The 14,738-nt window shown below is 46.7% G+C and overlaps 1 protein-coding gene across 3 annotated transcripts in view; it reads left to right on the top strand.

Moving 5' to 3' along the window:
- HGSNAT (heparan-alpha-glucosaminide N-acetyltransferase) overlaps positions 1 to 3,490 on the top strand; it is a 37,665-nt gene extending 34,175 nt beyond the window's left edge. For all 3 annotated transcript variants that reach the window (XM_075997162.1, XM_012777363.3, XM_075997163.1), the window contains one exon: positions 745 to 3,490. In XM_075997162.1, coding sequence (XP_075853277.1) covers positions 745 to 926 — 182 coding nt within the window. In that variant the 3' untranslated portion in view covers positions 927 to 3,490. The remainder of the gene's footprint in view (positions 1 to 744) is intronic.
- Positions 3,491 to 14,738: the final 11,248 nt, after the last annotated feature.

Here is a 14,738-nt window from a genome sequence, read left to right as displayed (position 1 = left end):
TCTTGAGCATTCTCAGTGCTGGGCCTTGAGCTGCTGCCTGGCGGTATGTTTCTAAGAAACAAGCTCCAGGAGTAAGCCGCAGGGGCTGTGTTGCCCCAGGTCACACTGGATGTTGGCCCCTTCCGAAGCAGACCACCCCATTTTTATCCACTTAGGTTGTGGAGTCATTGTATGACAGGTTATGAGCACCACTTGTTTCTTTAGGCAATACCAAACTGTAGTATCAGGAATGATTCAGGCATATTATGCAGTTTCTAAAACTTACTATTGGGGCTATGCTTTCTTTCTTAATGTAAATACACTACCTTAAAAATTATGCACTAGAAGAAATATTAAAAGGTGATATTAGAGATAAATGGAAGGATTTAGATGCAGTTTTATCTGAGGACTGAGAAATAGACCAAATGATTTCAGTGACTCATTTCTAACCCTTTGATTCTAGTAAGTAACAGTTACATTCTTTGGACCTCAAATTTTCTGTCTACAAAATAGAAGTTATTAATTTTAATTTTCCTTTCAGATTTAGAATTCAAGAATTACAGTGTTATAAAATGAATATTTTCTCATAATTTTTAAATGTAGTTTATACTTAAATACCTAAGATATGCGTCATTTATTTTTGGCAGTAGCTGATAATACAAGTGCATACTTCTTGTTTTTTTTTTCACTGAACTAATTTCAAGAATTAAATAGATGGTCAGATGTGACTCAGGAAAAACATTGTCTTCTGTATCTCTCCTAAAGGAATGAATTCTATTCTGGTGTATGTAGGCCACGAGGTGTTTGAGAACTACTTCCCCTTTCAGTGGAAGCTGGAGGATAACCAGTCGCACAAGGAACATCTAACTCAGAACATAGTTGCCACTGCTATCTGGGTGCTCATTGCCTACATTCTGTATAGAAAGAAGATTTTTTGGAAAATCTGATAGGTCCTGCTAAGATGTGTTGCTGGAAGACTCTAGTGGACTGGGGGAAAGTATTAAAGCAACCTTTATTATTAAAGGGAATCATTAATTATAAAATCAACAGGATGTGTATTTCTAGGTTATTGGGGAAGATGCTAATGTGGTCAAACTAGTGTTCTGCGACTTGGCTCGTGAGAACTGTGCCTATATATTTGTGACTTACATATTTGAAAAGAAATTATCTTTTTTCCTCCATCTTCTCTGGAAATGGATGTATTTGGCACTTCATTCTAAGGAGATCACCTTTAACCTTCCAAAAAGGAATTACCATGAGCATTTTTCTTCTGTGATGGAGAAAACAGTCCAAGGACTGATTCTTATCGATCTTGTCTTTCTGCACACTGCCTTTCCCTGTGTACACACATGCCAACCAAAGTACCATTACTTCTGTTGTGGCCGTCTGTCAAGCTTTTTAAATGTGATATGTCATAACATAGTCTGATATTTTTTAAGTGCAACTTAATGTTTCAAGAAAGCCAAAGTAATTTTCTTTTCAGATCTGTAAGGCGTTGAGGGGTCCAAAAAATGTCTATCATAGGCCGGGCGCGGTAGCTCACGCCTGTAATCCTAGCACTCTGGGAGGCCGAGGCGGGCGGATTGCTCGAGGTCAGGAGTTCGAAACCAGCCTGAGCAAGAGCAAGACCCCGTCTCTACTATAAATAGAAAGAAATTAATTGGCCAACTAAAATATATATAGAAAAAAAAAGCCAGGCATGGTGGCGCATGCTTGTAGTCCCAGCTACTTGGGAGGCTGAGGCAGGAGGATCGCTTGAGCCCAGAAGTTTAAGGTTGCTGTGAGCTAGGTTGATGCCACGGCACTCACTCTAGCCTGGGCAACAAAGTGAGACTCTGTCTCAAAAAAAAAAAAAAAAAAATGTCTACCATAAGCCGTTTTTTCCTTGAAAAAGAAAGTTGAAATATAGATGTGTTTTTCCCAACCCCTCTCGCTTGCCTTCCTATCTTTCTTCCCAGCTCTCTATGCGTCTGTGTATCTTGATGGTAGCTGGGTGCCCAGGCACGTGGCTGTGGAGGGGAGGAAGGCTCACTGTCCTCACTGGTGGGCCCAGCCTTGCCATCTTGCTGTGTGAGCCACTGAGCAAGTCCTTGGCCTGTTTGGGCCTTGGTTTCCTCATCTGCAAAATAAGATGGATGGAGATGACTTCTCAGTTCCTTTTCCAACTCTTAGATGTAATGAAGTAAGGTACAGTGATAGCTTTTCTAAAATCTTCATAAAAATAATTTTATTACAGAAAATGCTTCAAAATAAATACTAATGAAAACTTTTAAAAACTCTCATTGGAGTGAAGCTTTTCAAAATGACCCTCCACAGTGGAGGCACTTTTCCTGCTTATGATCACAAAACTGAAGAAATAGTTTCTAGGAGTAAAAGGAGAACACACAAAGAGAAACGGCACTTTTCAAATGATGCATCATCATACTTATGAATTTTCTGTGAGAATTTCATATTTAAGGAAAATGTGGCTGTAGAATTGTGCTTTAGAGCACACTTCCGTGGTGAGGTGGGGCCATCTCAACCTGCCCCATTGTTTCGGCCCTCACTACTCCATGGACAGCTTTCTTGTGTGGTTTCTGCTCTGACCTCTGCCCCCAACTCTCACCCAACTGTGACTGCCTGCTGGATCCCCCACCTGGATGTCAGCAGCATCTTGAGCTCACCTCTTCCCCCTCCCTCTCCTCAAATCGTTTCCCCTTTGGATGTTCCTAGCTCCGTGAATGGATCCTTCTGTCTGGAGATATAAAACTGCTGCCATCTTCTTGCCCGCCTCACCTCTCCTGCACTAGCCACTGCCAAACCCTCTCACGTCTGTCGCCATCTTCCACCTGCAACCGCTTCACTCTCATCGTCCCTGTCTCATTACCTTGTAATCATTTTTAAACTAGCTTCCTTCCCTCAGTCCCTGCTCCTGTAAAGACATCTGTGCATGGCTACCAGATGAAGCTTTCTCAAGCAGAGCTTGGATCAGATCATCTCTCTTTTAAAAACTCCCATTAAAATGGAAACATTTTTGCCTGGTTCCCGTAACCTTCCCACCTTGATTCCAGTGTATCTTTGCAGCCTTCTTTCCCATCCCCTCTCACCTGCCCTACTTATTGCAGCCCAGCTAGAGTCCTGCCATGCCCCATCACAGCCAGTGAAATCCTGCCTCTGCTTTCAACTGGAGTCTTTCTGGGTTACCATTTCCTCTTAATTTTTTCCTGTCTACATTTGGCTGGTCATGTTCAAACCCCATACTTCCAAGGTAACCTTCTCTGACTTCTTATTCTCATCCCCAAATAGTATTTATTTCCTTTGGGTTGTCATAATATTGGTATCAATCTTATGGCATGTAGTGCTTTCTGCCTTCTGTGATAGTTACTTGTGTACATGTGATTTCTAATTTCCCATGCTGGACTGTGAGTGTCCTAAGGGTAAGAATTATGCCTTGTTCATCTGTGTATTCTTCATGGCACCACACACAGTTCCTTGTACATAGCAGGCACTAAATAAACATTTTTAAACCAAAGCAATGGTGTTTTTTTTCTTTTTCTAAATATTTAAATGCTGGACTGGGTGTGGTGGCTCACGCCTGTAATCCTAGCACTCTGGGAGGCTGAGGCAGGTGGATCATTTGAGGTCAGGAGTTCGAGACCAGCCTGAGCAAGTGTGAGACCCTGTCTCTACTAAAAATAGGAAGAAATTAATTGGATAACTAAAAATATATAGAAAAAAATTAGCCAGGCATGGTGGCACATGCCTGTAGTCACAGCTACTTGGGAAGCTGAGGCAGAAGGATTGCTTAAGTCCAGGAGTTTGAGGTTTCTGTGAGCTGGGCTGATGCCACGGCATTCTAGCCCGGACAATAGAGTGACACTCTGTTTAAAAAAAAAAAATTAAGTACTGATAAAATTAGCATACATCTGAATGCTCCACGAAAAGGGCCAGGGAGCTGTATGTGAGACAGTCATTTTGGGGAAATCCTACTGCTACCCTTTCTTACGGTTAGCCATCATAAATGGTCAAAGTTGCATCAGCCCAAATTTCAGCAATGAAAGCTGAATTGGTCCTCTCCAAATGAGTCATCTAGAAGCATTTCTCAAACTGGATATTATATCACGTAGGATGTCTTGAGCCCTAAGGAACAGGAAATCCTGATTCAGCTAGGTTGTGAGGAAAACTTATCCCACATACCTCCTGGGGGAGGCTGGCTCCAGTTTGTCAGCTTGCTTTCAGCTCACTGAGATGGCCACTGCTATGATTCCAGGACTTCCGCACGAGCACAGCATGGCACTCATTGGAGGGAGAGGGCATCTGCTCTGTGTGTCCCATAATTTTATTAGCCAGAAAGCCCTTCCCAGAAGCCTCTCACTGTTGAGGTCAACCAGCAATATCCCAGAACTCAAATATGAGGAGAAGACAGTTCTGGCAGGCCACAGAGAAGTGAAAAAACTCGGAGCAGATGGTAAGAGAATCAGATTTCTAGATCTGTGATGCTCACCAACCCCAACCTGCCCAGCAGTAAGAACATGGAAAAATTCTCCCCTGAGTCATGGTTTCTGTACAAGAAAAAGTTAGGTTGAGGTGGAACACCAGTTTTCCCACAATCTTTGGTTCCCTTGTAGGAGACCTTTCCCTGTTTCAACCCACAGGAATTATTGGGAGTGCCTGAAAGGAGAAATATCCCTAAAGACAAAGACAAAGGGAGTTGGGAGTACTGTCCCCAGCCCTGGAAACCTTGCTCTGTAACATGTCCAAAAGAGAAACCAAATCAGACTGGCTATTCAACAGCACCATGCTGAAGGAAGTTTGTTCCATGGGTACCCTGTGTACACTCACACTCAGCATTCTCACACTACTAAGTTATATCCTTTGGAAGCTCCCGCATTCAGGACAGAGGCACTCTGATTGTTTAGTAGGGATTGTTTGGTATGGGATTAAGTCACCATCTAGTGGCAAAGAAGATGCCACTAGAGAAACAAAAAAAAATCAGGTAAATTACAAAGAATCTCTAAGCAAACATCCAATAAAAGCAAAACAAACCAGACAGAGAAGACTGGAATAAATAATCCTTCAAGGCAAAGAGGGATTACATCAACAAGAAACAACAGAAAACGACCCATGACCTTCCTGAGCAGACTAAGAACAAGTGACTGACACTAACAAGTCTGTGATATATGAACTGAACTCTCTGATGAAGAACTAAATATAGCAGTTTTGAGGAAACTCAGTGATCTCTAAGATAACACACACCAAAAAAAAAAAAAATTCTGAAATTTATCGGGGAAATTTAACAAGGAAATTGAAATAATAAACACAAAATCTTGGAACTAAGAAATACATTTGCTGAACTGAGAAATTAAAGTATTTTGACAGAATGAATCAAGGAGAGAAAACCAGTAGACTCAAAACAGGTTATTTGAAATTACAAAGAGGAGAAAAAAGAATGAAAAGCAACAAAGATCAGTCATAAGATACAGAAAATTAAAAGATCAAATGTAAGAATTATTTGTGCTCAAGAGAGCTGAACAAGAGCAAAGAGTAGAAAACTTATTCAAAGAAACAACAAAACTTCAAAATTTGAGAAAGATATAAATTTACATATAGGAAGGTCACAGAATACCAAACAGATTTGACCAAATTATGGCTACTGCAAGGCATATAAAAATTAAACTCTCAAAAGTCAAGGACATGGCCGGGCGCTGTGGCTCACGCCTGTAATCCTAGCTCTTGGGAGGCCGAGGCGGGCGGATTGCTCGAGGTCAGGAGTTCAAAACCAGCCTGAGCGAGACCCCGTCTCTACTATAAATAGAAATTAATTGGCCAACTGATATATATATATAAAATTGGCCGGGCATGGTGGCGCATGCCTGTAGTCCCAGCTACCCGGGAGGCTGAGGCAGAAGGATCACTCGAGCCCAGGAGTTTGAGGTTGCTGTGAGCTAGGCTGACGCCACGGCACTCACTCTAGCCCGGGCAACAAAGCGAGACTCTGTCTCAAAAAAAAAAAAAAAGTCAAGGACAATGAGAAGATCCTAAAAGCAGCAAGAGAAAAGAAGCAAATAACATAAAGGAGATCCAATTCTTCTGGTAACAGACTTTCCCACAGAAACCATATATATCAGGAGAGAGTGAAATGACATTTTCAAATTGCTGAAAGGAAAAAAAAAAAAAACAACCCACCCTGATATCTAAGAATAGTGTATACAGAAAAGCAATCCTTCAAATATAAGGGTAAAATAGTCTTTCCCAGACCAAAAAAAAAAAAAAAGGCTGAGAAAATCTAACCACCACCAGACCTGTCATATTTTTTTATGGGGACTTTGTTATGGAATTATTTGAAAGTATAAAACCTATTGGTAAAGTTAAATACATGGGCTTCAAATCCAGGATACTGGGATACTGGAATTGTGTGTGATGCACTCTTAACTCTAATATGATGCCCAAAAGACAAATTTATCAAAGACTTACAACAACCTGTTAAGAGATGGGCAATATGAAAATATATAAATGAGAACATAAATTCAAAAATGTGGGGAAGATGGACATAAAGTGTTGAGTTTTTTTCATTTTTTCTTTGTTTCTATTCTTTGTGATCTGAGATAAGTTAGCATCTGTTAAAAATAACGTCATGTGTGTATGATTTTTTGGTAAGTCTCATGGTAACCACAATGCAAAAACTTGTAATGGATTTATTAAAAATTAAAACCAATGAATTAAGCCATACTATCAGAGATAACCCCTTAACCACAAAGGAAGACAGTAAGAAGAGAGAAATAGAGGAATTACAAAACAACCAGAAAACAAGCAACAAAATGGCAGTAGTAAGTCCTTATCAATAATAACAGTGAAAGTATATGGACTTGATTCTCTAATTAAAAAGCATGGAGTGGCTGAATGGATAAAGAAAAAAAGATCCAACTGTATGCTGCCTACAAGAAACCCGATTCACCTATAAGGCTACACATAGACTGAAAGTGAATTGGGTGAAAAAAGATATTCCATGCAACTGGAAACAAAAAAAGATCAGGAGTTGCTGTACTTGTATCAGGTAAAGTAGAGTATAAATCAAAGACTGTTAAAAGAGACCAGGTCACTATTTAATGATAAAGAGACAAGAGGATATAACTATAAATATACACCCAACACCAGAGCTCCAAAGTAGATAAAACATATATTAATAGGTCTAAAGGAAGAGGAGAGATAAACTACAATATAATAATAGTAGAGGACTTGAACACACCACTTTTAGTAATGGACAGATTATCCAGACAGAAAATCAACAAAGAAACATTAGTTTAAATACAAACGACTAAATGGGCCCAACTGACATTTATAGAACATTTCACACAATGGCTGCAGAATGCACATTATTTTCATAGCACATGAAACATTCTGTAGAAGAAACCGTAACTTAGGCTATAAACCAAGTCTCACCAAATTCAGAAAAGGATGAATCATATCAGGTGTTTTTTCTGAGGCCAGCAGAATACAACTAGAACTCAATAACAAGAGGAACCTTGGAGAATACACAAAGAGATGGAAATTAATCAACATGCTCCTGTATGACCAATGGGTCAAGGGAGAAATTAAGAAGGAAATTAAAAATATTTTTGAAATAAAATAGAAATACAACACACCAAAATTTATTGGATACAGAAAGAGCAGTACTAAGAAGTGTATAGCAATAAACATCTAAGTCAAAAAAATAGACTTCAAATAAACAACAACCAGTATAACTGATGAACATACACGCAAAAATATTCATCAAAATACTAGCAAACAAAATTTAACCACACACTAAAAAGATCATTCACTATGACCAAGTGGGATTCATCCCAGGGATGTAAGGATGGTTCAAAACATGACAATCAATGAACATGATGCATCCTGAACGCCTCAAGTGACCATCCCTGCTGCAACGTTTCCCTAAGCAAGTCCCGCCCACGGCCTGGTGCCAGCACTGACCCCAGGCGTCCCCTTCCCGCCTGTGGCCCATGGCTCTTCATGGAATGGAAAGATTCATGTGAGGCAGATCTGGTGCTGGGAAAAGAGGCAAATATGAAGTGTCTTCAAGTTGTGATTGCTTTTTATGAAGAGAGACTAACTTGGCAGTCTTGCCCAGAGGATGAAGCTCAATAACTGTTTGCATTGCTTTATATGACTGACAGGAGTCAGTCGTGCTTCTTGGTGAACATCTGGGTGGGGGCCGGGGCTCTCAGAGGTGCCCGCAGCAGAGCACGTTGGCTTTGGGCCTCCCTGGATTCTCACGAGGGGTGAAACTGGTTACACCAGTTTGACTGACAGAGGAAACATGACTAAAAATAGTACATTTTCAAGTTCAATGAAAGGTGAAACTGACAATTTCAAGTTTCTTAACAATGATTACACCATCAACTCTATGTTTGTGGTGTTCTTTCTGTGTATAAGAGAAGCATTGAGGCAAAGAGTCAAAACACCACTGACTGTGGGAGGGAAGTTGGCTTCTTTCGCTTTAACAAGCCTCATTTTCTTATTCTTTCAAGTGTCCAAAGTATTTTGGTGACATTGAAAGTTTATTAAGGTGTCATATGTCAGCAAGCCATAGGTCACCAGCCAATGCATTTTCTACAATGAATAAATGACATTAATAGTGCAATATAGATTACTTAACAGTGTTATAAATAAGTAAATGTAAAAGAGCAATATATCTAGATAAACGTTAAATACTCTTCTCATGAACTTTGATATTATCAAATTGTACTCATCTAAATTTTTCTTTTACATTTAGCATGTTCCTAAGACTTTCTTTTAACTTACAATGCTTCCGATACTCCCCTAGAGTGGTGGTAATACCCAGCTGCCCCCAATGTCAGGCTCCTCCTCCACGGTGTGTGCGGGGTGGGAAGTGCTGTCCGCCCATACACAAAGATCCTCCCGTCTCCCTCTGTGCCCCTGGCACCCGCAGCAGTGCTGGGTCGCAGTCGCCACTCCACAAACACCTGCTGGCTCAGCGACTGTCCACCTGCGAGCTCTTTGCTTCCTAAGTGACCCGAAAGATCCCTCCCAACAGCAGGTCAGCTGACCCAGTGAGACCCCATCTCATAAACTAGTGTTAGCTGTTCTCTGAGAAACCATTCCGTTAGGAGTTTATGGTCACTACAGCCAATATGTTATTTGGAATACCCTAAACCAAAGGACTTATTACAAGATACCTTCGTATGTGTCCATTGAATTAACGTGTAAACCAATTGATTCTTTTTGTGATACGAACCCACTGAGCGAGACATCCGAGCAGGGAAAATGGGGACAGACGCCTTTGAAATTGCGCAGCAGTGAGCTCACGCATCAGCGCGAGTGAAGATAGACTGTGTGGACCTGCAACACAGCTCGGATGGAAAGGACGGGCCAGCGCCATGCATGCGGTTGGACACTGCACACGGGAAGCACCAGATGGCGCCACACCGCCGCCCATGTGGGAGAAGGGTGGTGCCGCGCACATGCGCCAGAAAAGCCGGATGACTGCACATGTGCAAGAAGGGGCACCAGCGCTGCACATGTGCGAAGATGGCCACTGCGGGTCGCGCATGCCTGACAATGGCTGCCACCACTGCACATGGGCAATAATGACGCCTAAAGCCACGCATGCACCAAAATGGCCGCCACCAGCAGTGCGCATGTGAAAAAAGAGACACTGCTGCTGCGCAGGCATCAAAATGGCTGCCGTCAGCACCGTGCATGCTCTGTTATGGCCACCCAACTCCACGCATGCTCCAAAATGGCCACCACCTCCACACTTGCGCCATAATGGCTGCTGTCAGCACTGCACATGCCCAACATGGCTGCCCACTGACACGCATGTGTGAAAATGGCCGCCGCCAGTGCTGCACATGCCCTAAAATGGCCGCCTACTGCTGTGCATGTGTGAAAATGGCCACCGCCACTGCCGAAAATGGCTCCCGCCACTGTGCATACGCCAAAATGTCCGCCACAGACAATAAAATGGCCCCTGCCATCGTGCATGCATCAAAATAGCCATGCAGCTCAGAAAACGCACCCCTGCCACTGCACATGCGCCAAAATCGCCCTTGCAGCCGCCAAAATGTCTGCCACAACTTTGAAAATGTCTCCCATGGCTGAATATGCACTGCAATGGTCACTGCAGCCGCGAAAATAACAAGCGCCTCAGCGATGAGTCAATATGTCTGTTGCAGCCTTCCAAATACCCGCCACCATCTCACATGCTCCAAAATCACCATCCCGTCCCTGAAAATGGCCTCTGGAGGTCTGAAAATGGCCCTTACCAGGGTGCATGCGAAAAAATGGCCGCCACAGCCGCCAAAATGGCCATCGCACATCGGAAAAAGATCTCCGCTGCTGCACATGTGTCAATATTGCAAAATAGCCCTCATCACTGTGCGTCTGCCAAAATGGCCGCTGTGGCTGCGAAAATAGGGCAGGCCTTTGTGCAGGTGCCAAAATGGCCTCCAAAGCTATCAAAATGACTGCTGCAACTCCAATAATTTCCTACGCAGCCACACATGCGCCAAAATGGCTGCTGTCACCACCGGGCCTGCTCTAAAATGGCCACAGCTAGCACCGCCATGCTCCAAAAAGGCCATCCACCTCCATGCATGCTCTAAAATGGCCGCCCACCTCCACACATGCACCAAAATGGCCGCCATCAGCACTGCGCATGCTCTAAAATGGCCGCCAATCTCCACGCATGCACCAAAATGGCTGCCGTGAGTTCCGCTCACGCCTTAATATGGCCGCCCACTGCCACGCATGCGTCTAAATGGCCACCACCAGTGCCGCACATGCAGTAAAATGGCTGCCCACTGCCACGCATGCATCAAAATGGCCGCCAGAAGTGCCACGCATGCTCCAAAATGGCCGCCACCAGTGCCGTGCATGCCCTAAAATGTCCGCTCACTGCTTCACATGCGTCAAAATGGCCGCCGGAAGTGCCGCGCATGCCCTAAAATGGCGGCCCACAGCCACGCATGTGTCAAAATGGCCGCCACCAGTGCTACGTATGCACTAAAATGGGCGCCCACTGCCACGCATGTGTCAAAATGGCTGACGCCAGTGCCGTGCATGCTCTAAAATGGAAACCTACAGCAATGGATGCATCAAAAGGCCACCACCAGCACCGCACATGCCCTAAAATGGCTGCTCAATGTCTCATATGCGTCAAAATGGCCGCCGGAAGTGCCACGCACGCCCTAATATGGCTGCCCACTGCCACGCATGCGTCAAAATGGTTGCCGCTAGTGCCGCACATGCAGTAAAATGGCTTCCCACAGGCACGCATGCATCAAAATAGGCACCCCAGTGCCGCGCATGCCCTAAAATGTCCGCTCACTGCTTCGTATGCGTCAAAATGGTGGCCGGAAGTGCCGCGCACGCCCTAAAATGGCCGCCCACTGCCAAGCATGCGTCAAAATGGTTGCCGCCAGTGCCGCACATGCAGTAAAATGGCTGCCCACAGGCATGCATGCGTCAAAATAGGCAACCCAATACCGCGCAGGCCCTAAAATGTCTGCTGAATGCTTCGCATGCGTCGAAATGGCGGCCGGAATTGCCGCGCACGCTCTAAAATGGCCGCCCACTGCCACTCATGCGTCAAAATGGCCGCCGGAAGTGCCGCACATGCAGTAAAATGGCTGCCCACAGGCACGCATGCGTCAAAATAGGCATCCCAGTGCCGCGCATGCCCTAAAATGTCCACTCACTACTTCGTATGCGTCTAAATGGTGGCCGGAAGTGACGCACACGCCCTAAAATGGCCGTCCACTGCCACGCATGTGTCAAAATGGCTGCCACCAGTGCCGTGCATGCTCTAAAATGGCCGCCCACAGCAATGCATGCGTCAAAATGGCCACCACCAGTGCTACGTATGCACTAATATGGCCGCCGACAGCCACGCATGCGTCAAAATGGCCGCCCCAGTGCGGCGCATGCCCTAAAATGTCCGCTCACTGCTTCACATGCGTCAAAATGGCCGCCGGAAGTGCCGCCCATGCCCTAAAATGGCCGCCCACTGCCAGGAATGCGTCAAAATGGCCGCCAGAAGTGCCGCGCATGCTCCAAAATGGCCACCAACAGCCACGCATGCGTCAAAATGGCCGCCTCGGTGCCGCGCATGCCCTAAAATGTCCGCTCACTGCTTCACATGTGTCAAAATGGCCACCGGAAGTCCCACGCACGCCCTAAAATGGCCGCCCACTGACACGCATGCGTCAAAATGGCTGCCGCCAGTGCCACTCATCCAGTAAAATGGCCGCCCACTGCCAGGAATGCGTTAAAATGGCCGCCAGAGGTGCCGCGCATGCTCCAAAATGGCCACCGACAGCCACGCATGCGTCAAAATGGCTGCCCCGGTGCCGCGCATGCCCTAAAATGTCCGCTCACTGCTTCACATGCGTCAAAATGGCCACCGGAAGTGCCACGCACGCCCTAAAATGGCCGCCCACTGACACGCATGCGTCAAAATGGCTGCCGCCAGTGCCACTCATCCAGTAAAATGGCCGCCCACTGCCAGGAATGCGTCAAAATGGCCGCCAGAAGTGCCGCGCATGCTCCAAAATGGACACCCACAGCCACGCATGCGTCAAAATGGCCGCCCTGGTGCCGCGCATGCCCTAAAATGTCCGCTCACTACTTCACATGCGTCAAAATGGCCACCGGAAGTGCCGCGCACGCCCTAAAATGGCCGCCCACTGCCACGCATGTGTCAAAATGGCTGCCACCAGTGCCATGCATGCTCTAAAATGGCCGCCCACAGCAATGCATGCGTCATAATGGCCACCACCAGTGCTACGTATGCACTAAAATGGCCGCCCACAGCCACGCATGCGTCAAAATGGCCGCCTCAGTGCCGGGCATGCCCTAATATGTCCCCTCACTGCTTCACATGCGTCAAAATGGCCGCCGGAAGTGCCGCCCATGCCCTAAAATGGCCGCCCACTGACACGCATGCGTCAAAATGGCTGCCGCCAGTGCCACTCATCCAGTAAAATGGCCGCCCACTGCCAGGAATGCGTCAAAATGGCCGCCAGAAGTGCCGCGCATGCTCCAAAATGGACACCCACAGCCACGCATGCGTCAAAATGGCCGCCCCGGTACCGCGCATGCCCTAAAATGTCCGCTCACTGCTTCACATGCGTCAAAATGGCCGCCGGAAGTGCCGCGCATGCCCTAAAATGGCCGCCCACGGCCACGCATGTGTCAAAATGGCTGCTGCCAATGCCATGCATGCTCAAAAATGTCCACTCACTGCTTCACATGCGTCAAAATGGCCGCCACCAGTGCTACGTATGCACTAAAGTGGCCGCCCACAGCCACGCATGGGTCAAAATGGCCGCCCCAGTGCCGCGCATGCCCTAATATGTCCGCTCACTGCTTCACATGCGTCAAAATGGCCGCCGGAAGTGCCGCGCACGCCCTAAAATGGCCGCCACTGCCACGCATGTGTCAAAATGGCTGCTGCCAGTGCCGTGCATGCTCTAAAATGGATGCCCACAGCAATGCATGCGTCAAAATGGCCACCACCAGCATCGCGCATGCCCTAAAATGGCCACTCAATGCCTTGCATGCGTAAAAATTGCCGCCAGAAGTGGCATGCACGCACTAATATGGCCGCCTACTGCCACGCATGCGTCAAAATGGCTGCCACCAGTGCCACACATGCCCTAAAATGTCTGCTCAATAGTTCACATGAGTCAGAATGGCAGCCAGAAGTACGGCGCATGCCCTAAAATGGCCGTCCACTGCCACGCATGCGTCAAAATGGCTGCCAGCAGTGTCGCGCATGCCCTAAAATGTCTACTCAATGCTTCAAATGTGTCAAAATGGCGGCCGGAAGTGCCACGTACGCCCTAAGATGGCCGCCCACAGCCACACATGCATCAAAATGGCCGCCACCAGTGCTGCGTATTCACTAAAATGGCCGCCCACTGCCACACGTGTCAAAATGGCCACCGCCAGTCCCGTGCATGCTCTATAATGGACGCCCACAGCCACGCATGCGTCAAAATGGCCGCCACCAGTGCTACGTATGCTCTAAATGGACGCTCACAGCAATGCATGCGTCAAAATGCCACCACCAGTGTCGCACATGCCCTAAAATGGCTGCCAATCTCCATGCATGCACAAAAATGTCTGCCATGAGTTCCGCTCACGCCCTAAAATGGCCACCCACTGCCACGCATGCGTCAAAATGGCTGCCGCCAGTGCCGCACATGCAGTAAAATGGCCGCCCACTGCCAGGAATGCGTCAAAATGGCCACCAGAAGTGCCACACATGCCCTAAAATGTCTGCTCAATAGTTCACATGCGTCAAAATGGCAGCCGGAAGTGCGGCGCACGCCCTAAAATGGCCGTCCACTGCCACGCATGCGTCAAAATGGCCGCCACCAGTGCCGCGCATGCCCTAAAATGGCCGCTCAATGCCTCGCATGAGTCTAAAGGGCCGCAGGATGTGCCACGCACGCCCTGAAATGGCCGCCCACAGCCACACATGCGTCAAAATGGCGGCAGCATGTGCCGTGCACGCCCTGGATTGGCTGCCCAAAGACACGCATGCGTCAAAATGGCCACCACCAGTGCCGCGCATGCACTTAAATGGCTGCCCACTCCCACGCATGTGTCAAAATGGCCACCCACTGCCACGCATGCATCAAAATGGCCGCCCAATGCCTTGCATACTCTAAAATGGCCTCCCACAGCCACGCATGCATCAAAATGGCCGCTGCCAGTGCCACGCATGCCCTAACATGGTCAATCAATGCTAC

This window comes from Microcebus murinus, chromosome 24, assembly GCF_040939455.1.
Source record: "Microcebus murinus isolate Inina chromosome 24, M.murinus_Inina_mat1.0, whole genome shotgun sequence".
Taxonomy (NCBI): Eukaryota; Metazoa; Chordata; class Mammalia; order Primates; family Cheirogaleidae; genus Microcebus; species Microcebus murinus.
The sequence above is the reverse complement of the archived record's forward strand: the minus strand, read 5'-3'. Positions and strand labels throughout refer to the sequence as shown.